Source organism: Crotalus tigris, unplaced genomic scaffold (assembly GCF_016545835.1).
Source record: "Crotalus tigris isolate CLP2741 ecotype Arizona unplaced genomic scaffold, ASM1654583v1 scf7180000024281.4978605, whole genome shotgun sequence".
In the NCBI taxonomy this organism is placed as follows: Eukaryota; Metazoa; Chordata; class Lepidosauria; order Squamata; family Viperidae; genus Crotalus; species Crotalus tigris.
The window spans coordinates 3,874,890-3,899,115 of record NW_024100453.1 but is presented as its reverse complement, the minus strand read 5'-3'; the positions used below and the strand labels follow the sequence as shown (position 1 = coordinate 3,899,115).

The following is a 24,226-nucleotide window of genomic DNA, read 5'->3' as shown; positions in this document are numbered from 1 at the left end:
CTATTTAAATTAATTGAACAGAAAGAAAACCTCCTAAGTTCACCAAACCTGTCAATTATTTATGATGAAAAAAAATCTATGAATGCAGAAATCTCTAAAAGATTTCTGTCCATATGAATTAATTAACAGAAAGATAAATGAGGCTCAATGTAAAGAAATGCAAATAAAGGCAATATCCCATCTTACAACTTTTTATATACTGTGTACTGACCAATAACTTACAAATGGCTAACAAGGAAAGATTTTAAAGATACCGCACATAGTTCAATGAAAAACATTGTGTTGTTATATGTCAAAATGAAACAGGCAAATGTTCAATGATACAGTAATTACTGTTAATATCATACATAGCTTCTAATGTAACAACATTAGGAATGCAACTAGTGTAACTATTATGATATGAATAAGACTAAGAAAAGTAATTAAGATAACAAAGCAGCTGGAGCATCTTTTTAAACCTTACGGTGCTGTTTAGAAAGACTACAAAGAAAAATAATAAACATTTATTAAAATATCCATAATATTAAGAAACCTTTTTCTCACTCTTCCTCATACTATCAGTATTGAAATATGGAGTTAACCAATCACTTTAATTGGCACCTAAGTCTTAAAATATTTCTGTACTTGAGGCATATCTAACCTACAGAATGTGTTACTATGTGAACAGTCATTGACCAAAAGAGAATTAGATAGATTTTCAGAAAGCAGTAGCCTATAGGTTAATAATGAATGTTGATTGTAACAGTGAAATATATAATAGGAGAATTGATTTTTCCAATATTGTTACCTAATTCCAGCCAATATTTTTTTGAATTATCAGTTGTTTATGAGTGGGGACCATATTGCTGGAAGAAAACTTTTATTTTCTATTTGTTTACGGACTATTTTGCTGTGCAGCATTTGATCCAGTGTCTAAAAGGGTTTGAAATAGCAGGGAAATAAGATTTAGGATCTTTGCAAAATATATTATTGAATATACCAAATATATTTATTATAAAAATATTTATCACCTGTTGGCCTGTTTGTGAAGTCCGAAAGTTTATGTCCACTGTTATCCAAATTTAAAACTTGCTCTCCTGGCAATGGTAGCTGCTCCGCTTCTTCAAGGCCAACTGGGCGTGATTCTGAAGAACTAAGAACAGAAACATGCATGACTAATGCAAATTGAATACTTATTTTAACTTTATGAATATATTCTATGTTCATCAATATAGAAATATATCTGTTTAAATCTTGGCAAGAGCCAATTTGGTATAATAGTTTAAGGCACCAGGCTACAAACCATGACTGCTAGCCCCATCTTAGGCATGAAGCCAACTGGGTGACTAAGCCAATCACTCTTTCTCAGCCCTAGGAAGAAGGAAATGGCACTTCTGAAAACCTTTCCAAGAAACTACAGGGACTAGTTCAGGCCGTTGCCAGAAGTCAACACTAATTTGAAGGCACAACAATAAAAAAAAATTATACATTAATTTTAACTGATTTCTTATTAGATCTAAGTAATGTCATCTTTGCCTAATACAATTGTTAATACAAGTCAGCATATTCTCTTCATAACTTTGGTTCATTCAACATAAGATTACAAAAGTAATTTTTCACATGCTTCCCTTAAATCTCAACTGTATTGTTTCTTCTTCAAACCAAATTCCCTTTCTCCTAATTAACACAGCATCTATACTACTATGAGAGCCAGTTTAGTATAGTGATTAAGTCATTAGGCTAAAAACCATGAGACCATGAGTTCTAGTTCTGCTATAGGCAAGAAGCCAGCTGGGTAACCTTTAATCAATCTCAGTCCTAAGAAGACAACAATGAAAAACCACTTCCAAAAAAACTTCCCAAGAAAAATCTAGGGACTAGTCCAGGCAATTGCCAGGAGTGGCTAAAAGTACAAAATAAAAGTACAAAATGAACAAGCAAAGCAAAGCAAAGGCCACCCTATATATTAGGGTAGACAATCTCTTTATGAACAGTTCATGCTTTTTTTGTTTCTTTGTGGCTAAAGTCAATAGGCAGGACAGAGTCATCGTTTCTTCTGGGAGGATGACATCGATTTCTGAGCTGTTTGCTTTACTGCTATACCTTATAACTGCCCTTTTCAGATGGTCTTAGACCACAAGAGGTCACTAGGGGTTCTGTAAGAGCTCATGACTGATTTTTTTTTTTGTTGTTGTTGTTGTTTTTTGAACTTTCAGCACTTCACAATGCTAGCACTTAAAGTGGTGGAAATTTTTACAGGCCACAAATTCAGCTACTGCCTGTCAGTTTTTTGTTTAAAAAAATTGTAAAACATGGATTGCAGATTTGACATGAATTCTACTATGAAGTCTTTATATTTTTTGCTATTTTTACATTGAGGTTCCTTGAGAACTGAACTTTATTTCAAAGGTTGCTCCTGAGTAAAAAGGTTGAGAAAGACTGCTTTATAGCTATACTTGGACATTTGGGGCCAGGCATAGTTTTATATGTAAATGTTACTAAAAGGGTTAGCTGAATATAGTAGCTAGTTTAATGGACATATTAACTTTTGTGACACAGTACTCTTAAAACAGGTAGAAAATTAAATGTGAGTTGCGTGAGTTCTTCTAATATTTACTGCTAAAAACCAGCTATTGCATATATAAAATTAATAAATGGCACTCTGCATATAAGGCAATATATCTTTTACCCATTATTTTATTTTACACCATAACTTAGACTGCTAAATTAACCTGAGCTTTGAATAACATTGAAGCAACTGCTCTTCCTTCTTTTTTGACTTTTTTTAAAAAAAATCTCTATACGTGTTTATTATTAAGCCTTTGATTTCCAAAAATGGCCCTTTGGGAAGCTGCCATCTCTGAAATAGAGAAGAAAAACTGAGATAGAGCTATCCTAAGCAAATGCTAGCGTGTCAGGGGATGTAGAAAGCATCAGTAGGAGACTGGATCTTCCCTTCCCATGAGCTCTATTGACAGAGACGATTTTCTTCAGTGGAAACAATCTAAATAAAAATCTTCAACATGATGCATATGATGTAAAAAATGTGGGAAGAGGATAATAATCAAACTAATTAATAAAAAATAACTTTGGAATTATCACTTTTCTGTTTCTGTTTCTACCTGATCTGTAGTAATGATTCATTCCTTACCTAATTTTTTGTTAATTTTAATGTTAATATTTGTCATTTTCATGTTTTATATTGTTTTTAATCATGTTGTAATCTGTCAGGTTGCTTTTAGCAAAATGAGCAGCATATTAATTTAATTAATAAATAAACTCCATGTGATGTTTTTGTTATTATTTTTATGAACCAAGTGATTTGATTTGATGACATTTGAAAAGTATCAAACTGCATTTTTCTTTTGCTACCTTTTGTTTTTTAAGTAAAAGTATGTAAACTTTGTGTCAGAAAATTTTGTCTTTTTATGGTCGGAATGTTTATTGAGCAAATACAAGTCACACACACACACCCGCACATACACACATCACACACAGACATGTCTCCTGGTAGTCTTGCTCAGCGTAACGATAAATCATGTAAGGAGAATTTATTTTTGTTTTATTTGAATTTATTTGTTTTAGTGCATTTGCATCCTGTCTTTTTTTTTCCTATCAGAAACACAAGATGGCATACCTGGAGATCTCAGCTGCCCAGGTACTGGTGAGACCTAGTTCATCTTAGATTCCTTGGGAGGCTGCCTCAAGCAGTCTGGTTATTCTGCATTTTGTAATGGCAAAATGACAGTAATCCTTTCATTGTGAGATAACTATAATGCTACAGGAAGTCAATTCACAACTATAATAAAGTCTGAGATTACAGTTGTAAGTCACAGTGGTCATTAGGTGGATCACCATCTACCACACCAAATTTTACTTTTTTTTTTCCCTGCGGCAGTTGTTAAGTGAATGCAGCAATTATGAAACAAACCCATTTTAGCAAATGGGCAAGGATTTTTTTTTTTTTTTTTTTGCCAGAAACCAGACGTAAAGGCTGGTTTCTATTTAAAAAAATGCTGAAAATCAAGTTATGTGGCCGACAGAGGCTGTAATGGCTATAAATGAAAGCTGATTGTCAAGTGCCCAGAATGTGATCATGTGATTGTGGGAGGTATAACTGTCAGAACTTCGACATTGGATCATAAGCATCTCTGGGGAGGTCTGTCGTAATTTTGAACAGTTGCTAAGTGACTGCTCCTATGTTAAGGACCACATATAGTGGGTTTTGAATCCTATCTCTACAATACAATAGGAACCATTAACACTTCATCTTTTCTTCAAGCTTTTTCTTTAAAACTTCAGGACAATAACCCTTTTCATCTCTTCCAGCTGCTGCATACCAAACTTAGTACTCCCTTGTATGCATTTTCTTAATTCTGACTAAATAGAACAGCTTATGTATATTCTATACATCAATTTATGCTGAAATTCTATAACTAAGATCTTAAGTCACAATATTATTTTCTGATTAATGATGCCATGGTGGAACTATAATGGTAATATAGCTTCACATTTATTAATTCACCTGCAGCTAATGGATTGATCATATTATGAACATAATATGATCATCATCACATTAGGGGATTTTTATTCTTTCTTTTTTACTAGGTTACTATAAATCAGATAAGATGAAGTTTTTGTTGATAAATGCCCTGGAATAGTGTTTAGATTAATATGGCATTAAATTTCCCTTTAAAAATCAGGTATGAAGTCTGGGTATGCTCTTGAGTTCATGAAAATTTCTAGAGATATGAGAGATGTTAGTGAGTAGAAGACTTGATATAATAACTATAATCTTTTTGAACATATAATTTAATAGTAGTTATTCATTTTTTATGAATTATTGGATGGATGACTGCAATGCATTATATGAGGGACTATCTGTGAAACATGTTCTAAAACTTAAATTACTCCAAAATAACACCATCAAGTTAACAACTGTGACTGGCTAAATCCTGGCTGAAATCATTTTGTTATTTAATCACTAAAACTCTCATTTAAAAAGGCTCATTGAACAGCACAAATTGTTAAGTATAAAGATATTTTACTGAGGAACCTGAAGAACTACTCTGATGCCTCTGTGTGTATTACACTAGATTAAAATCTACAATTCTATGCAGTAAACCAATTGAGTTTAATGGCATTTTTGAATAAATGTATATCGGACTGTGCCTTGAATTGTTTCCTTCTTCTTACTGTAATCAGTACTTCAAAGTGTATAATTAGCCCATATAGGCATAGGATTGCTGGTGCTTTTCCACTAGAAGAATGCTTATTTATTTGCTTGTTTGTTAAATTTATTTGCTGCCTATCTCATCATAGGGCTACTCTAGGCACTTACAATAAAAAAGAAGAAAAATGAAAACGTAAATAGAACAGAAGTAAAATAATAAAACAATAAAGAAAACAATGACAGAGGAACACAACGAGAATAAATACATCAAAATGATAACCAAAAAGATGGATGGGTAGAGGGCAGAGAACAAGGGGTGGGGGGAGGTGGAATCTGCCATCAATCTAGCAGCCAGCTCCAATGTGGAACTTCTCATTTAATCCCCAGGCCAACTGGCAGAGCCACATCTTCAGACTCTTGCAGAAAGATAGGAGGGTGGGGATTGATCTCATCTTAGAAAGTAAGATGTTCCAAAGGGCAAGTGCTGCAGCAGAGAAGGCTCTTTTTCTGGATCCCGCTAGTCGAAGATCCAAAATAAGCCTTCTCTGCTGGTACAAGCGGGATGAGACGATTCATCAGATAGCCTGGACCTAGGAAATAAAAGGCTTTAAAAGTCATATACAACATCTTGAACTGCATTTGGAAGCAGCCCAGTAGCAAGTAAAGTTTGAAGAGAAAAGGGGTAATATGTGTCATCCTCTGGGGCTCAAAGACTGCTCTCACTGCTACATTTGCAGCAGATAAAGCTTCTGAATGGACTTCAAGGGTATTCCCATGAGAGAGCACTGCAGTAGTCCAGGTGAAAGATGACAATGGCTTGAGTAACTGAGCACGGAGAGTCATGATCCAGGAAAGCCGCAACTGGTGCATAAACTGGAGCTGTGCTAAAACTCTCCCGGTCACGCGTGTCACCTGCTATTTGAGCAGAAGAAGTGAGTCCAGAAGAACCCCCATGTTGCGAATTGGGTCGGAATAGGGTAGTGCAACCCCATCCAAAACTAAAGATGACAAACACATGAATCCTGAAGCTCCGTGCACCCAAAGCCACTCAGTTTTGCCATGTCTTTTTCAGTCTCAATCTGTTGTCCCTAACTTCCTAACCTTTCTCCATATTTCATAAATTGACTCTGGAGGTTTTGGGGGAACAAAGGAAAAAGACTGTATCGAAGCATAACTGGTTCCTTTTCTGATACAATTTGTATCTATGTATTTTCTTTTATACATTTAAACATTTTCCTGAGAAGGGTACAGTATGTTTCACCAGATTCTCAAACGTAACCATGGGACAAAAAGATTAAGAATTGCTGCCTCTAAGGACTGCTTTTTACAATTCTTCCCATTAAAAGAAATCAACCAACACATTACTTATAAAAAATACAATAGCCTTTCATATCAAAATTGCATAATCAATTTTTCCAATAATTCTTTTAAAAAAACTATTAGTTACCAATCTAACTTTTTTCTAATTATATTTTCAATTTTTATTTTCTATCTTCTTTCAACAAACATTTCCCCAGTTTTTCTGCAAGTTTTTATTCAGATAATAACAGCCAATATTTCTTTCCACACAGAGATCTTTGAAGTGAATCATTATAGTATGATATACTAAGTCTTCAAAAAGTATAGAGCAATGAGCAGGCCCAGGAATTTCATATAGATAATGGTGTAACCAAGTCAGCAGAATGGCCTTTCAGGTTTGCACACATAAAATTGTGGGTGGCCAACATATTAACAGGTATATAACGATATCTATGATTTGCCTAAACACATTTCCCCTTCTTTAGAAAATTAAACTTGTAGGAAATCAGCCAATTTGTCTAAACTCTGCCTCAAATTTAATTCCATTTGTCCATATATAGTTGGAAATTTGCATTGTACGATATGAGGGAATTATATACAATACAACTGCTGTGCCAACTAGATCCAAACTAACGCTTTGGATACAGTCAATATATGTGGATAAGAACAATTTTTGTATGGTAAATCTTAAATGAACATAGTAAATTATTAATCAAGAGAGAATAAATCTATTACTCAATGTAAATTGGCAGAAAATATAAAAAGAAAATGTTTACCTATTTCTGTTACTCTAATCCCAAAACACTAATATACAAGCAAACTATTACTTGTCCCATCAAAATTCCTATATGTATCATTATGCAGTTATTCCACTTTAATGCCACAATGCTGTGTTTAGTTAGCTTGACTTGGCCTACCAGCTTTTTTTCAGATCAAAAAGAAAATTCATTATTAATTAGGAAGATATTAATGCAAATATCTATTCTACCCCTCCAGAGGACTGACTTGTTTGCAGAACTGCATAATGTTTTCACTCCTATTTTCTGTAGTTTTACTTTAGTTTATAAACTACTCTTATTTTTAAATATTTTGATGGGGGTCATAATAATGATAATGAAATATTGAGGCAAAATTAAAAAAGAACACTGAATAGCTGCAATCTAATATTGGTGAGTGCATTTTGATTTAAATGTTTATAGTTATAATCCTATAGAAATAAAGTATCTCCATTATTAGGTTCAATTATCTTCTCTTATTGTCTGAAATACTGAACTGAAATCCTGAGTAATGAAGATGTTTGAAATAAAAACATGTATTAATTTTGGATGATAACTTAATACTTTTGTTAGCATTCCTTTCTGTGATTGCTTCTGAATCACTCTTATATCAATTTGCCTCTGGAATTATTATTATTATTTCTTCAATCCTTAAATATGTTTATCACAAAACTGTTATTGCTTTGATATTTAAAAATTCTTAAAACAGCCCAAACTGAATACTATGTTCAACTGAGAAATAAACTTTATGTAGGAAACAAAAATCTTAAACCTACTTAATTTGTTCTGCTTGCTGATTATTTTTCTTCTTTCTTGGAGGCTTTTTCTTCTTCGGTTTATTGGCATTTTGATTATTCTGTTTGTTGTTCACACCAAAATGTCCTGCAGATATATCACTCTGTAGCAAGTTTACCAACAATGGACTTGTTAATGTGACATCTTTGTTGACAGGAAAACCTGGATTTTGTGCACAGGAAATCTGATTCCCATTTTGGGTTCCACTAAAAGGGGCATTGAAAGGCATTCCATGTCCAGCAAATTGGTTTCCTGGTGTGTTGCTGTTTCCCTGCATCCCTTGCAAGTGCGGAGGTACTATGTTTCCTTGTTGCATAGAAACTTCAGGTAGCATTTGTGTCAAATTCACATCATTGTTGGCTGTAGTGGTGTTATCACCCAGCTGTTGAGACATATGAGGGACAGGTCCTGTAGGTCTCAAAACTTGTCCCTGAATCCCCATTACCTGAGAAGGATTACTATTTACAGAGCTCTGTTGAGTCATCATCTGCCCTGTGAACTGCACCATATTTCCCTGTAAATTGGGAGTTGGTCCTCTCATCATCTGAGCTGGCCCCGTCATAACATTAGACTGGCTTTGAGGATTGAAGGGCTGTTTATTTCCTTGCATTTGATTGGTCATCATCTGCTCCATCACTGAATTTTGCTGCAGCAGCACCTGACCTTGAGGTCCCATAATCTGATTATGTGCACCCATCATTTGTTGGCCTTGTTGGGGAATCATTTGTTTGGGTGGAGTCATCTTTTGCTGTGATGGACCATGATTTTGATTTTGAGAAGCTACCATCATCTGGCCCTGTGGCATGAGTTGAGCTCTAGAAAGTATCATCTGATTTTGAGGATTTAGAGACCCCTGAGGCTGTATGTTAACCATCTGTCCTTGAGAGGATATTATTTGTTGGTGCATCCCCATTAACTGAGATTGTGGTCCTTGTGGAGGTTGTCCCTGCATGTTGCTTATATTAACCTGTGGAACTCCATTAGTATTTGTCTGTTGACTGTTTACATTCCCATGAAGTCCAATTAAATTGGTCTGCATCATGTTTGATGGACCATGCTGAACTTGTAATTGATTCTGGGGAGGACCATTTCCTTGACCACCTTAAAAATATTTAAACTGAATTAATACAAATGCATATAACTTAAAAAACAATAACTCAATACAATCAAGATCTGAAATATATAGTAGGAAGGTTGAAATAAAATAGACTTCTAATATTTATTTTTTACTAATATTTGTGCTAATAACACAAAATGAAAATATGCAGCTTTCAAATGCAACAGATTGGTCGACTGGGGAAAACCAAATAACAGAATGCTAAAATTTCTGAAATCAATTATTTCTTTGCATTTATCTCCTTTACTTTATAAGTTGATAGTTATACATTATATAATACAAAATGTTGTTTTGTTTTCAACTATAAATGGCTGTTAGTCACAGACAATCATAGCCAAAACTACATCTCCATTACAGTAGCTGCCACGCTCTAGAAAAACAAATAAGTAATCCAACAAAATATAACAGACCTGTGTGCTGCACACTTTGAGTTGCTTGCAGTTGGGTTGTGCCACCATTTGCAGGTGTGCCTGGTGTTGCAGAAGGCACCTGACTTTGCATGAAACTTTGATTTGCTTGCCCTGTAGTAAAGCCAGTTGGAAGACGTTTGGGCATTCCTGGACAGAAAAAAAATGTTCATTTGAAGATTTTTATTAATATTAACCAATATATTCTAGTACTAAGAGAAGAAAAAGAATGGAAAGGGATCTGGAAGGTAACTTACGAAAAACAATATATGACTAAAAATTTAACAAGTAATATTAATTGCTTTTAATACTGAAAGAGGAACTAGGTAGTGGGTTCCACATATTAAGATATACAGAAAGAATGTGAATTATCACAATCTCACTAGAAAATATAACATTTATATATTATTTATATATTATATGTAAGGCACAAAGTATTGTGTCATATATAATACATGTAAAAAGCTTAAAAAGATGTGGGATCTTGTCCCCTGGAAAATTATAAAAAGTGGCCAGGGATCTGGTAGGAATGAAAATCAGACTTCTATGGTACTTAGTTACAGGGTAGCTTTTCTTAGAAGAGAAGCCAAAGCCCAGAAAAACCAAAATCTCAGACAGAAAAGAGTTTTAGAGAGATATTAGAAAAAGCGATATGTAGTATTACACAACATGTGTGAAGAGGCTGGAATGATGCAAAATAAAAAAATTCTTCTAAAATATCTCTGAACACAGAAAGGGTTCCAGTCTTAAGTACAGAAAATATTCCCTACTTACAACAACTTCTAATACTAGAAGATAATTAAACCAGCACTCTAATTGGAAGGTGACAAGAATTGATGAAAGAATCAGACATGATTCTAATTAAATTATGTCAGCAAAGCACACAGTGGTCAACAGTTTGGAAGAGTTCAAACTACATTCCAATTCCAAAAAAAGGAGGAGACTTAGCAGAGTGTCTAAATTATCATACAACATTCCAAATTTCACATGCCAGCAAAATAATGCCTAAAATCGTCCAAAACAAATCAGAGCCCTAAATGGAAAAGGAGATGCCAGATATTCAAGCTGGCTTTTAAAAAGACCAAGGAACATCTGATGTTATTACTGAGGCACAGTAGATAATTGAAAAAGTCAAAAAATATAAAAAAGTCAGTATGTACTTCATTACAGAAACACTTTTGTGTCAATCAGGTCAAGCTGTGGAATATACATAACAGATGGCTATGAAGAAAATCTATCTATGTGGCCAGTAAAGGTTGACACCAACTCGATGGCACACAATCAAGAAGTAGTTAAGGAAAACTAGTTTTTTTCTCAAAATAATTTACTTTAAAGTAGCAAAGACCCACATTCACGAAACAGATGCTCTTTTCTTTTCAAAAATAAAGAGCTCTAAAAAAATGCATATAAAGTCCATTGTGAAATGCAAATGAGACAAATTGGATGCATGTATGTAGATATTCTATTAATTATGCAACAGGTTGTTTTACAGGAAATTAATTTTAATAAGTATTTAATTCAATTAATATTAATTTATATGATTCATATAATTTTTGTCCTAATCCTGCATCTTTTTTGGCACAGGTTCTGATTAGCATGCATAGTGTGTACAGACGCACACGCACGTATACAGTACTATGCAAATGTAGGCAGTTGTGCAAAAATGCTGTAAATTAAGAATGCTTTCAGAAATAGAAGTATTATAGTTTATTTTTGTCAATTAACAAAATGGAAAGTAAATGAACACAAGTGAAATCCAAAACAAATCAATATTTGGTGTGACCAACCTTTGCCTTCAAAATAATATCAATTCTTCTAGGTACACTTGCACAGTTTTTGAAGAAATCCAGCAAGGTTCCTTCAAGGCTGTTCCAAACATCTTGGAGGAGTAACCACAGATCTTCTGTGGATGTAGGCTGCCTCAAATCCTTCTGTCTCTTCATACAATACCCAACAGACTAAACGATGTTGAGATCAGGGCTCTGCAGGGGCCAAACTATTAGTTACAGGACTTCTTCTTCTGTATGCTGAAGATAGTTCGCAATGACATTGGCTGTATGTTTGGGCCATGTCTTGCTGCAGAATAAATTTTTGGCCAATCACACACCTTCCTGATGGTATGGCATGATGGATAAGTATCTGCCTTTATTTCTCAGCATGAAAGACATTGTTGACCAAATCTCCAACTCCATTTGCAGAAATGCAGCCCCAAACGTGCAAGGAACCTTCACCATGCTTCAGTGTTGCCTGCAGGCACTCATTATTGTACCACTCTCCAGTCCTTTGGTGAACAAATTGCCTCCTGCTACAGCCAAATATTTCAAACTTTGACATCAGTCCCGAGCACGTCCTGCCATTTTTCTACACCCCAATTCCTATGTTTTCATGCATAGTTGAGTCACTTAGCCTTGTTTTCACATCAGAAGTATGGTTTTTGGTCTTCTTCTATGAAGACCACTTCTGGCCAGACACCTCTGGACAGTAGATAGGTGTACCTGGGTCACACTGGTTTCTGCTACTTGTGCTGATAGCACTGCTGGATATCTTCTGATGTCAAAGGGAGGTAAGCATGATGTGTCTTTAATCTGCTGCATTAAGTTGGCCAACTACTGCATCTACGGTCCTCAACGTTGTCCGTTTCTTTGTGCTATTTCAAAAGAGCTTGAACAGCACATCTTGAAATCCCAGTCTGCTTTGAAGTCTTTGCCTGGAGAGACCTTGCTAATGCAGTATCCTACCTTATGTCTTAGCCCTGTGCTCAGTATTGTCATGATGGATGACCTGTGACATGAAACTCTCTTCCACAACCTCATCTTAGTAACAGTTTGGTTATTCCTCACCCAGTTTGAAGCCTGCCAAACAGCTGTTTGTTTCAGTTACTGACTGTGTTTCAACCTACATACGAAATTATCATTAGCGCCTGCTTTGTATAATGTATAATGTATCATACACCTGCTTCTAATCCTACAAAATCTCTGAGTTTGTGCAAGTGTAAGAATTGATGCTATTTTGAAGGCAAAGGGTTACCACACACCAAATATTGATTTGGATTTCTCTTCTGTTCATTTATATTCCATTCTGCTAATTGATCAACTATTAACACTTCTATTTCTGAAAGGATTCTTAATTTTAGCCCAAATGCCTAACACTGGATAGGTGGGATTGTATTATATATATATATCTTGTTTTCCTCAAACACAGATGCACATTAGTTGTGAGAAAAAAAATGTCCAGCACTACTTTCAGCTGGAATTGGCTACTCTTAAGTTAATAAGGCATGGGAATTAGACATTGCACAGTATTCAGCAGTTTGTATCTTTTCAGGGGTGTGTCTTTACAGAATTTATATGGCCTCATATAATGGGTCTAGGTAGTTCACAACACGCCATAAAACCATGATTAAAAACAAAAGTACCCTTTTCTCCAAGCACAAGACTAAACATCTGCGCAGTTCAATCACAATTCATGTAATTTTTCTTTGGGGTAAAGATCATTTTAAATCCATTATCTATCTGTTGTGCAGATGCAAAACAACTTCTACAGGTATATTCTGGCATTTATTATCTCATATATAATGCTTTATGATGATTCAGATGAAGTTACAACATATAAATTTACTATAAAAATACACAAACATTTTTCCTAAATATGTAACTTACCACCAAGCCCAGGATGCAGACCCTGGGGACCCTGATTTTGCTGCTGCATCACCATGAAATTAGAAGGTACATTTCCCTGCTGTACCATAGGGTTACGACCAGGAGAATTTACAGATTGTTGGAATCCCTGGGGGAGAGTATTAGCTTGGGGGGGCCTTGGTCCCATCTGCTGCTGTGCTTGATTAACTGTTGGTGAAGAGGCAGGAGAACCCTGCTGAAAAGATGAGGGAGAGGATGCAGGAGACTTGCTGGACAGGTGGGACTGTTGTAGTGGAGTAGGAACCCGTGAGGGTCCTCCCTGAAGATTCTTCATTTGAGGGGCAGTAAATTGAGCAGAGTTGTTCATCTGAGAAAAGTTTGGATGTGGTTGAGAAGCTTGTTGGCTTCCAAAGGGATATGGGGGTGGAGGGTGAGCAGGTGTTTGTACTGTTGCTAATGAGGGTCTGGTTTGGATTTGCTGCTGCATTTGCCCAGGCAAAGGGGTCTTTTTCCAACCCTGGTTAACTGTCAAAGCACCTATTGTTCCTTGGGATGGAGGAAGTTGAGCTGTTCCAGAGGGTACCTGGTTCCAACCAGGAGGAGGAACTGTAACTTGAGCTGGGTTTGTAAATGAAGGTCGAATGCCCTGTTGTTGTTGTTGTTGTTGTTGTTGTTGTTGTTGTGGAGGAGGAGGAGGAGGGCGTGGATGCAGTTGTTGCTGTGGCTGAATCTGCTGCTGAGCTTGCATCTGCTGAAAATTGCCTGGATTTATTTGCCTATTCACAGGAACTGATTGTACAGAATGGAGCTGAGGCACCACAGAGCCAGATGGATGGTTCTGCTGTTGGATAGTAAGGCTTGATAAAAGTGGATCTGCTGTATCTATGAAAATAAAAATAAAAAAGGAAATTCATTGGTAACTAGTAGCAGCAGAACAAATGTATATCCCAATGATTATTCAGAAGAACAAGCAAAGTCCATCTTCTTTTATATAAATTGGCTTTACAGTAGCATTCTTCAGTAATTTTTCACTCAAATTTTATGAGATCAGAGGTTAGCAATGATATAAAATGTATACAAATATTTGAAAATTCAAAAGCAGATGCTCACTCTACTCATAAAATGTTTCTTCCAAATTGTTGGACCCATCATTTCTAGCAATGTTATCTAGAGATGACAGCAGATGTAGAACACTGCATTTGGGAAGAACATAAGAACAGCCCAAGACCAAGACCAATTTTAATCCAAATTTTGTTTTTCACAATAGCCAATTAGATACTCTGGGGTGCTCCCAAATAGCAAGGAGAGACATGTTTCTTTTGCTTTTACTCCATTGCAACTAATAATTGAAGGCATATTATCTCCAACTCAAAAGTTAATATTGAGTCTAAAAATTAATAGTCTTCATAGACATATCTTCTATTAATCTATCCTAAGATTGCTGTATGTAGAAATCTTTCTTTTGTCCATTCCAATCAATTCATTCTATAACTTCTGATCAATGTTTTGACACAGGAAGAAATGTTTCTTTTCTCCATGCATGCATGATTTTACATCTTGATCATATCCCCCTCTTCTCAAGCTAAGAATCTCTGATGTTCTTTTTTAAAGAATGTGTGTGAGCTTTCTGATTACTGAGTTTGCTACTTCTGTATTTTTTCTAACTTGGTTCCAGAATGGAATTTTGCTCAGGAAATGAGCTTTTCTTCCACCCATTCTATTAAATCATCTACCATGGCATTTCTGAATATCAAGCAGTAGTTTGAATAGCATGAGGTTGTTGTAATAGGATAACACAGTTGGAAAAATTCATTCGGGCTCTATTGCTCAAACAAAATTGCTTCTCTATACATGCAAAATAATTCTAAATTAATACAAACAGGAAAACGATTAAACACATATTTTTTTCTCATGGAGATATTCACCAATATGGAAAACAGCAGCATTTAGAATTCGCAGGGGTTAAATTAATTACCTGACTGAGATGCTGGATGAGATGTTCTGGGATGCAGTTCTGTGGTAGCTGTATTTGTCATCACAGAGGATGCTATACTCCCACTCTGTTGCATCATCACAGATGCAGGATTATTTATTCGAATTAAACCTATAAATGTATATTACATTAAAATATCAAATTATAAACATCTTAAAAGCACTGAGATGTTTAGTTACTGAAATATAGCTTAAACTCATTCCTTACTGAATCTAAATATGTATGTCCAACCTTTTGGCTTGCCTGAGCCGCATGAGTGAAGAGGAATTGTCTTGGGCCACATATAAGATATACAATATAGTTAATGTATATAAATTACATCATGGTAAAATAATAATCTTGTGATGTTGCATTACTAGCTGTGCAATACCACATGCGGTCCGTGGGTTGGACATCTCTGACTGAAGTAAACAAAAATAGAAAAAGAACACCCAAGCAGTTCCACAATTATATCTATTTGTTAGATCATGCACAGGGAAATACTGTATATCACAAACATAAATACCACATTCTACCATTAGTGTACGATTTTCCTGTTTTCTAGTATATTTCAGCTTAATTGCTGAATGTCAACGAAGAAAGAACAAGTCCATATCTCTTTTGTTCATAATGTAGTAAGTTGATTTTTGCCAGCAATAATACTGTATACATCTTCACCTATGTAATGATCTATGAATATTCTTCATTTACAATGAACAGAATTATGAAATACTTGCGTTATCAACATTATATGTGCTTCTGCTCCTACCAATGGTCCATATGTTTCCTAATGTAATTTAAGACCTATAGGATTTAAACATTTCAAAGGACATCTCTCTCTCTCCTATACATTTTTTATGAAGGGATCTTTTCCTGTATTTCTTTTAGAGAAGCTAAAATCCAGATTTTTACTCCTTCCTTATACTTTCTTCTGTAATCAAGCTGTGCTTGATTACAGAAATAAACTTGCATCAGTTTATTTATATCAAATGTTTATTTCACAGTTGACATCCATATCTGACTTACCCAAGTGCATTTGATTGTGCTTCCAATTTCAATTTTAAAGGAAATATCAAGCAGAAATAGTCTGGAGTTGTAAAATAAGATATGGTATTTGCAAATTTCCTGGAATATTATCTAAATTTTAAAAACTAAACTTGCCTTGACTTCCTGGCATAGGAAATCCTGTCTCCATCCGTACTGAGTTGCCTTGTCCAACAGGCCCATTGATCCTTAAATCTTGACTTTTGTTTTGAGTTAATGATAAATTGATGGCACCTTCACCTAGGAGCAATAGTTAGAGACTATAAATGTGGCTTGTGGCAGTAAGTTTAAAAAGCAGCTTTTTTAGAAGTTCAAAAATCTTATATGCAAGTTAAAAGAATATGAATTTGAAACAATTAGCTGGAGAAATTCACTTTAGGTCTGTAATCAATTCTTTTAACTGTTATGTGCAGATATTCTGCTGCAGAGGCAAACTTCCTAGAGATGCTTCTCCATTCAAATAATTGAAGGGAAAACATCATTTTTCCTTTCTTTCAGTAATGAATTGGTCTGCCCAATAATTCATGTATCACGCAAGGAGGGCAAATTGTGTACAAATTTCATTCTATTAACAATGGCATTGTGCTAAAAGCTATATATAAGTTCTATGCATGCATAATTGGATCTTTAAGCATTGATACTCTTATCACTTCTAAAAACAATTGCTAAATGTTTATTCCCAGAGTTACTCAAATGATGACTGAGATGGAAAAGGATATATAGCGTAGGGAGAGAAAGCTGTCACAGAAAGCAAGGTTACTACAGCATTACATTTCCTATTCCTGTTCTCAAGACAACAGTTTAATGAGTCATGTTCATTTTACCTGTTAGGTAATTTCTCCTAAAAATGACATGGAGCTGTCCTGTCATGTTTCATAGCTAGCATTCACATTAATCACACTAATAACAAAGATGTGGGTAAAGAAATGAACTTGGAGAGTGTAGCTCATCCCAAAAGATTATTTAGTCCTACTGTTTTGATCAAATTATTAAAAAAAACTATTAAAAGGAATTAAAAAATAGCTGCATTACTTTATATGGTTCAAACCCAGCCACAAAGTAGTTGCAATTACCTTCAATTTGAACAGACAGAATTCCCAAGTCACGAAGTTGTTGGTTGTTGTTCTGAGCTAGCATTCGTAGCCTCTCAGCTGCTTCACGAGGAATATTAAAAGTAACACGTACACTGTTCCAGGGCTCCACTTTTTTCAGTTTTAACTTGGTAGATTCTTGTTACAGAATAAAAAAGAAAACAGACTAGAAGATTTGCAATCCAACATACATGAGATTAGAAGCTGGTAAGCTTTATTCACTTTTGTTCATTGTTTGATACCAAAGTAGATTTTTTTTATAAAAACGATTATTAACAACAGGCTGAGAAACTACCTCAGCAACTCCAGGCTAGTTTATAAAAGAAACAATTTAACTAAACATAAAATTACTGTAGTTAACTCTCAAACTAAGGATAGCTGCCATCTTCATAAGAATCTACCTATATTATCAGAAAGGAAAAAACTTTGGTAGAACCAGTCTCAATAACTTGCTCTATTTGAAGCACAAAAATTATGGAAGTTTGACTCCAAGATTCGTATTTAATTGGCAGAAGATATTTATACCAGTATTATATTTAATGAATCTTAATAGGTTGTATGAGCTTGCATATGATATATCACATATATTTATTACATTTGATTTCTAAAAAATCCTGGTGTCAACAAAGTATTAGTTTATATAAAATTATGATTTCATTTCATGAATGATTTTTGAATGTGCCAGAGTGTTTCCTGCAAAACAAGAATAGCTTTCTTAATAAAATGAATCTATTTGGAGGCAGAAATACTGATTGCTTAACATGATTGTTATTATACAAGATCCTACATATAGATGGATTTTGTGTATACTTCAAATATAACATATATTGTTTGTTTCAAATAAAAAGGAATGAAATAAGAGAAATCATTAATGAAACATTATCTGTTTTCAGGTCTAAAAAAGAGAAAAAATAATTGATGCCTCCCATAGCAAATAAAATGTGTAATTGCTTTTCACAGCAGTAAACACATAGGCTAGTAAACACAAAGTATATATTTTTTTAAAATGGTTAATAGTAATTATACTTCTGATCTTCCCAATTGTTACAATATAGTATTGTTTTACCAAAAAAATATTCCAATGAAGTCTAATTTTCTACAGCAACCTGAACTCTAAATATACATTAGTTTTACATATAAAAAACCAATATAAAAATTGAAATTATAAAAAAAAATGAAGTACCCATGCGTAAAAGGCCAGGAACATTGTCCAAAATGACTCCCAATTTCTGCTTGAAGTCATCGTCATCTATATTGCCCTTAAAAGCTACGAAGATTATAGAATCATCAGAAGGGCTGTTAGGTTTTGTATCAGCTTCTTTCTGTACAGAATCAAGATCCACTTTCAATTCCTTCATGACTGAGGAGCACAATAAACTGTAATTATCTTTTAAATTGGATATGTCACCCCAAACCATGGTAATATAAGATCCCTGCGCTGGAAATTAATCAGGTACTAAGGAGAATCTATGAAAAAAAGGAAATATATTGTTTAACATATATAGAAATGCGTGTTATTTTGGTTAATATTTAGTTTTTACATGTTTAAATATAACAAATTATTGTATTCATGTTATTTATCTATAAGTTAAGACTGGAATTAAAAAGTTCTCCAAATTAATTATTCATTTGCTGATGCTGACTTTACAAAAATAGCTTTATCCAATCACTATATAGCATGCAAACCATTGAATACATAGTAAAAGGATTTGCAAAAACATTTTAAATTTCAGTGCAAAACAGCTCTTTTAATTGCAACCCCCTGGCCCCTGTAATATTAAAGTCAAGTATTTTTATTAATCAGAGAGATGAATATTATTTATAATATTAAACATGTTAATTAGAAAAAAATTGCCTACCAGAAGATCTTGCATCAGAAGCTTGATGAGAACTTAAAGAGGTCCATAACATTTGAGCCATAGCAGCATATAGGTTGCTGATTTGCTAGAACATATTATGGGAATCCAATCTTCTTTGTTCTTTACCGGGGCAAACCTATAAATGTATCCCATTAAAATTATCTTCTCAATTCTGAATCAATGTCATTCCCAGTAAAGCACATGCATAATTTTTCTAAAGATTTTATTGTTAAACCAAATAGAGAATTAAAGATACATTTCTGGAAGGAGCATACACGTCAGTTCCTAAATTTTATTTGAATTAAAGTTTAATTGATAAACTATATCTAGACCGTTCCTTGAATCTCCAAGTGCAAAGAAAACTCTCTTGGTATGGGATGAACTCCAGGAAGCAAAGATTATTAAACTAGCAAAGATTTCTTGATTTGAAGTTAAGACCTGAGAAATGTTGAATGGCAACAAAAGAGAATACATGTAGCTCAGGGTTGAACTGTGGGGTCGTAGGTGCTCTCTGAGCTTGGTTGTTTGCTTGCAAAGGGGCGTTGTCTTACCTGAACGCCTTTTCTCAGCAGGATGATGTAGAGTCCAATGGATGGGTTCTATGACAGCCTTCCTGCCCGGCAGACTGGGTAAAAACTTTGGCCACACCCCTTCCTTTGGGCGTGACCCCAGTTTTGACTTAGCCGAGAAACTTTGTTGGAATTGATATTGCAGCTCTTTCTTATATACCTGCCTAGACCTAACCCCTGGGTGGGCTTGGACTCTACATCATCCTGCTGAGAAAAGGCGTTCAGGTAAGACAACGCCCCTTCTCCAGCAGGATGGCTGTAGAGTCCAATGGATGGGACATACCAAAGCCCTCATGTCCCCTTGGGAGGGAATGTCTAGGCTACCGAATTCTGAACAGACACGACTTGCTGTAGCACTCTTCTACCAAAGGCGGCATCTGCTGCGGCAAGGGAGTCTAAACGGTAATGCCGAATGAAGACGGACGGTGAAGACCAAGTTGCTGCCTTGCAAATTTCTTCCACCGGCGCTTGTGTTAGCCATGCCGCAGATGTTGCTGCGCTCCGTGTTGAATGCGCAGTCACATGTGCGGGTACTGGCAGTCCCTGCGAAACGTAGGCTTGGGCTATGCAGGCCCTGATCCACCTACCTATGGTGGAAGAAGACACCTTCTTTCCCATAGTTGATGGTTGAAAGGAAACAAATAATGCTTCCGTCTTGCGGAAGGCCGAAGTGCGTTTCACGTAGAAACACAGCGCTCTACGCACGTCCAGCTTGTGCCATCTATGCTCTAGCCTATGTTTGGGTTTTGGGCAGAAATCAGGAAGGGTCAGTTCCTGAGATCTGTGAAAGACGCTGTTTACTTTCGGAATGAAGGCCGGATCTGGCCTAAGAACGACCTTGTCCTTGAAGAAGGTACACAGATCCTTTCTTACTGACAGTGCCGCTAGTTCTGAAATTCTCCTTGCTGAACTAATTGCAACAAGGAAGGCTACCTTCAGCGATAGGTGATGAAGGGAACATGATTCAAGAGGCTCAAAGGGTGCTGATGTCAAGGCTAGAAGGACTTTAGGCAAGTTCCAAGACGGGTACCTGTGTATGACTGGAGGCTTTGTGTTGGTCGCCCCTTTTAAAAAGGCGCTAATCACTGGATGTTGCGCTAGGGATGTTAAGTTGTCGCAGGAGAGTACAATTGAGAGAGCCGATATCTGTCTGCGAATAGTGTTGACTGATAGGCCCTTATTAAGACCCTCCAGGAGATAATCTAGAATGTTGGGGATAGATGCTGCAGCTGGATCTAGGTGCAGAGAGACGCACTACCTGCAAAAGCCTTTCCATGTAGCCTCGTAAATCCTGTTCGTGGACGCTCGTCGTGACGCTTGTATGATCGATATCACCCCTGCCGAGTAAGATTGCTTGGCTAAACTTTGCCGCTCAAATGCCAGGTGGCTAGTTGTAGCCACTGGGGGTCTGGGTGTACGAACTTGCCCTGGCTGAGTGTTACTCTGTCCGGGGGAATCCTCCACGGGGGTGATATCGAAAGGTCCACGAGGTCGGCAAACCACGGGCGCCGTGGCCAATGCGGGGCAACGCAGACTATCTCTGCGCTTTCCAGGATCAGCTTGCGTATGGTCTCCAGTATCAAGGGCAACGGTGGAAAGGCGTACAGGAGATGCGCCGGCCACCGACACCTGAGGGCATCCGTTCCCTCCGACCCCGGAGACGGGAATCTGGAGAAGAACCTGGGAAGTTGAGTGTTCTTGTGATTGGCAAATAGGTCCAGATGCGGTTGTCCGAATCTCCGGGAGATCTCCTCGAACAGAGCCAGATCCAGGCGCCATTCCGACTGGTCCACCTTGGCTCTGCTCAGGGAGTCTGTCTGGGTGTTTGCCTCCCCCGAGATGTGTTCTGCTCTGATAGAACTCACATTGGTTTCTGCCCACCGAGCCAGAGCTAATGCCTCCTTCATTAGTTCCACTGATCGCGTTCCCCCTTTCTTGTTTACATGGGCCTTGGCTGCTACATTGTCTGTTAACACGAGGACGTGCCTCCTTGTTACTAGGTATGAGAAATGACGTAGAGCCAGGTGGATGGGCCGGAGCTCTAGCCAATTGATACTGTGTGAAAGGTCCTTCTGGTCCCACTGGCCCTGTGCTATCTGGGTTCCCAAGTGGGCTCCCCATCCGAACAGGCTCGCGTCTGTCGTGAGCGTGACCCTGTCCGGCTCTTTGAATACGCTCCCCTTGAGTATCTTGGGAGATATCCACCATTTCAGTGATCTCATCACCTGTGCTGGTACCAAGACCTTCCTGTTGGAGGTGCTGAGATTCCTCCTCTGGTAGGGTAGGAGGAACCACTGCAACTCCCTCGAGTGGAGCCTTGCCCATGGTATAATGCCCATGCAAGATATCATCTTTCCCAGGAGTTTCGAGAGCTGTATCAAGGGCACTCTCCTGATTCTCTGAGTTTGGTGAATTAGCTTGGATATGCTGATTCGTCGTTCCTGGGAAAGGTATACCCTGCACTGTGACGAGTCTATTACTGCGCCTAGGTGTTGCAGTCTCCTTGAGGGAGTGAGATGACTCTTGGCCAGATTGACCGAGAATCCATGCCCCTGTAGGGTTCGGATTGTGGTCTTGAGATCTGTCTTTGCTTGTTCCTGAGATCTGGACTGGATCAAGATGTCGTCCAGATAAAACTGTACGCGAACCGGCATCATCCTGAGATGGGCCGCTATTACAGCTAGGATCTTGGTAAATACCCTTGGCGCTGAGGATAGCCCGAAGGGTAGGGCCCTGTATTGGTAATGTCGCCCCGCGTAGGTAAATCTGAGGAATTTCCGGTAACTGGGATGAATGGGAATGTGTAGGTACGCCTCTGTCAGGTCTATTGAGGATAGTAGATCGTCTTCCCTGACGCTGGCTAGGATGGATTTCAAGGAGTGCATCTTGAACCTCCTGTATTTTATGTAATAATTCAGGCCCTTCAGGTCCAATATTGCTCTCCATCCTCCTAATGACTTCGGGATAACGAAAAGGATGGAATAGAATCCTCTTCCTTCCTCTCCCTTTGGTACCCTCTCTATGGCTTGAATTGACAGGAGGTGAGCTATGGCCAAAGTTAACAACCTTGCCTTGTGTGCCTTTCTGGAGATGGGACATCTGATGAACCGGTTTGGTGGGGGAGAACAAAAGTCTAAGGTCAGACCATGTCTGATCGTCTCCAAGACCCAGGCGTCGGTAGTGGTCTGCTCCCAGACCTCGATGAAATTTCCTAACCGACCCCCGATGGGAGTGTCCCGTTTGGCGTCACTTGGTGCGCTTAAAGGATCTGCCTCCCGATCCCCTATATGGACGTCTGGACTGGAACTGGCCTCTGGCTCCTGTGCTTTGGCGATCCTGGGGTCGATCCTGTCTCGGGTAGAAGGATCGCGAGCCTCTGGGCCAGTGCCAGGATTGCCCTGACCGAAAGGGCTGCCTCCATTCCCAGGGGCTCCCTGGACAGGATCCCTGTCTCCGGAAGTCTTGGCTGCTTCTCCTATCAAACTTCTTTGATGGGTGCACTAAGATCTTCCTCTTGTCTCTGCCTTCACTGACATGCGGGTCCAGAATGGACCCAAATAGGGATGCCCCGCTGTATTTGGACGTCGAGAGACGCCACTTGGACCTCAGGTCTGTCTTCCAATTTTTGAGCCACAGTAGTCTACGTGAGGCCACTGTGGCCGCAATGGATCTTGCCACGTACTTTGTTGCGTACAGCGAAGCGTCAGCCATGAACTGAGAGGCCGCGAGGAGCTTGGCCAATGTCTGGTGTACTCTGACCTGATCTGGAGGCACCGTGCTTTGCAGTTCCCTCAACCACATGATGCAGGCCCTCGCGAAGAATGATGATGAAGTGGCTGCTTTGGCCGCCCAGGCTGCAGCCATGTGGGAACGACGGAGGGAGTGTTCAAATTTCTTTTCTTCAGGTTTCAAGGCCTCCGCCATGTCCCCTGGAATTGCGGAGGTAGAAAATAATGAGATCAAGGGGTTATCTACCGTGGGGACCTCTAACATGTTCGAGAAGGAGGGAGAGAGGTTAAAAAGCTTTCTTTCCACGCTATTGGGTATCGGTGGGCTTGCAAGTGAGGACCATTGTTCCTCTACCGTGGTCATGAAGACCTCCGGACATGGAATGTACTTATCCTGTGGAACCTTTCTGGCAAATAGAGGATTGGCCTCCTTGCTTGTAGAGGGCTTCTCCTCCTGTACTGATGTGAGGCTGACCGTGGAGACTGCCTTAATCAGGAGTGATTTTAGGAGTGCTGGGTTAAAGAGGCCAGAGCTTGCCGCCTGCTCAGGTGCGGTCTCCTCATCCTCCAAAAGGGGCATGTCTGACATATCGAGGTCTAATGAGTCACCCTCTCCTATTTGAGAGGAAGTCTCAGAAATGTTGGTAGGGGGCGGCCTAGTTCGTCCCTTATGGGGTGTATGAAAAGCCACTTGCCCCTTAGAAGCCATGAACTGGGAAAAGGCATCCTGCATGAATGCCTGAAATTGTGCCGACCATGTGTTCTCCTGCGCTTTGTCG

The 24,226-nt window shown here is 37.8% G+C and overlaps 1 protein-coding gene across 5 annotated transcripts in view; it reads right to left on the bottom strand.

The window, feature by feature from the left end:
* NCOA6 (nuclear receptor coactivator 6) overlaps nt 1-24,226 on the bottom strand; it is a 51,293-nt gene that overhangs the window by 11,469 nt on the left and 15,598 nt on the right. For all 5 annotated transcript variants that reach the window (XM_039323641.1, XM_039323638.1, XM_039323639.1 and 2 more), the window contains 9 exons: nt 19,151-19,286; nt 18,475-18,758; nt 17,274-17,429; nt 16,318-16,440; nt 15,160-15,288; nt 13,206-14,066; nt 9,550-9,696; nt 8,004-9,123; nt 1,011-1,132 (listed from right to left, as the gene is read on the bottom strand). In XM_039323641.1, the coding sequence (XP_039179575.1) occupies nt 1,011-1,132; nt 8,004-9,123; nt 9,550-9,696; nt 13,206-14,066; nt 15,160-15,288; nt 16,318-16,440; nt 17,274-17,429; nt 18,475-18,709 (2,893 nt within the window). In that variant the 5' untranslated portion in view covers nt 18,710-18,758; nt 19,151-19,286. The remainder of the gene's footprint in view (nt 1-1,010; nt 1,133-8,003; nt 9,124-9,549; nt 9,697-13,205; nt 14,067-15,159; nt 15,289-16,317; nt 16,441-17,273; nt 17,430-18,474; nt 18,759-19,150; nt 19,287-24,226) is intronic.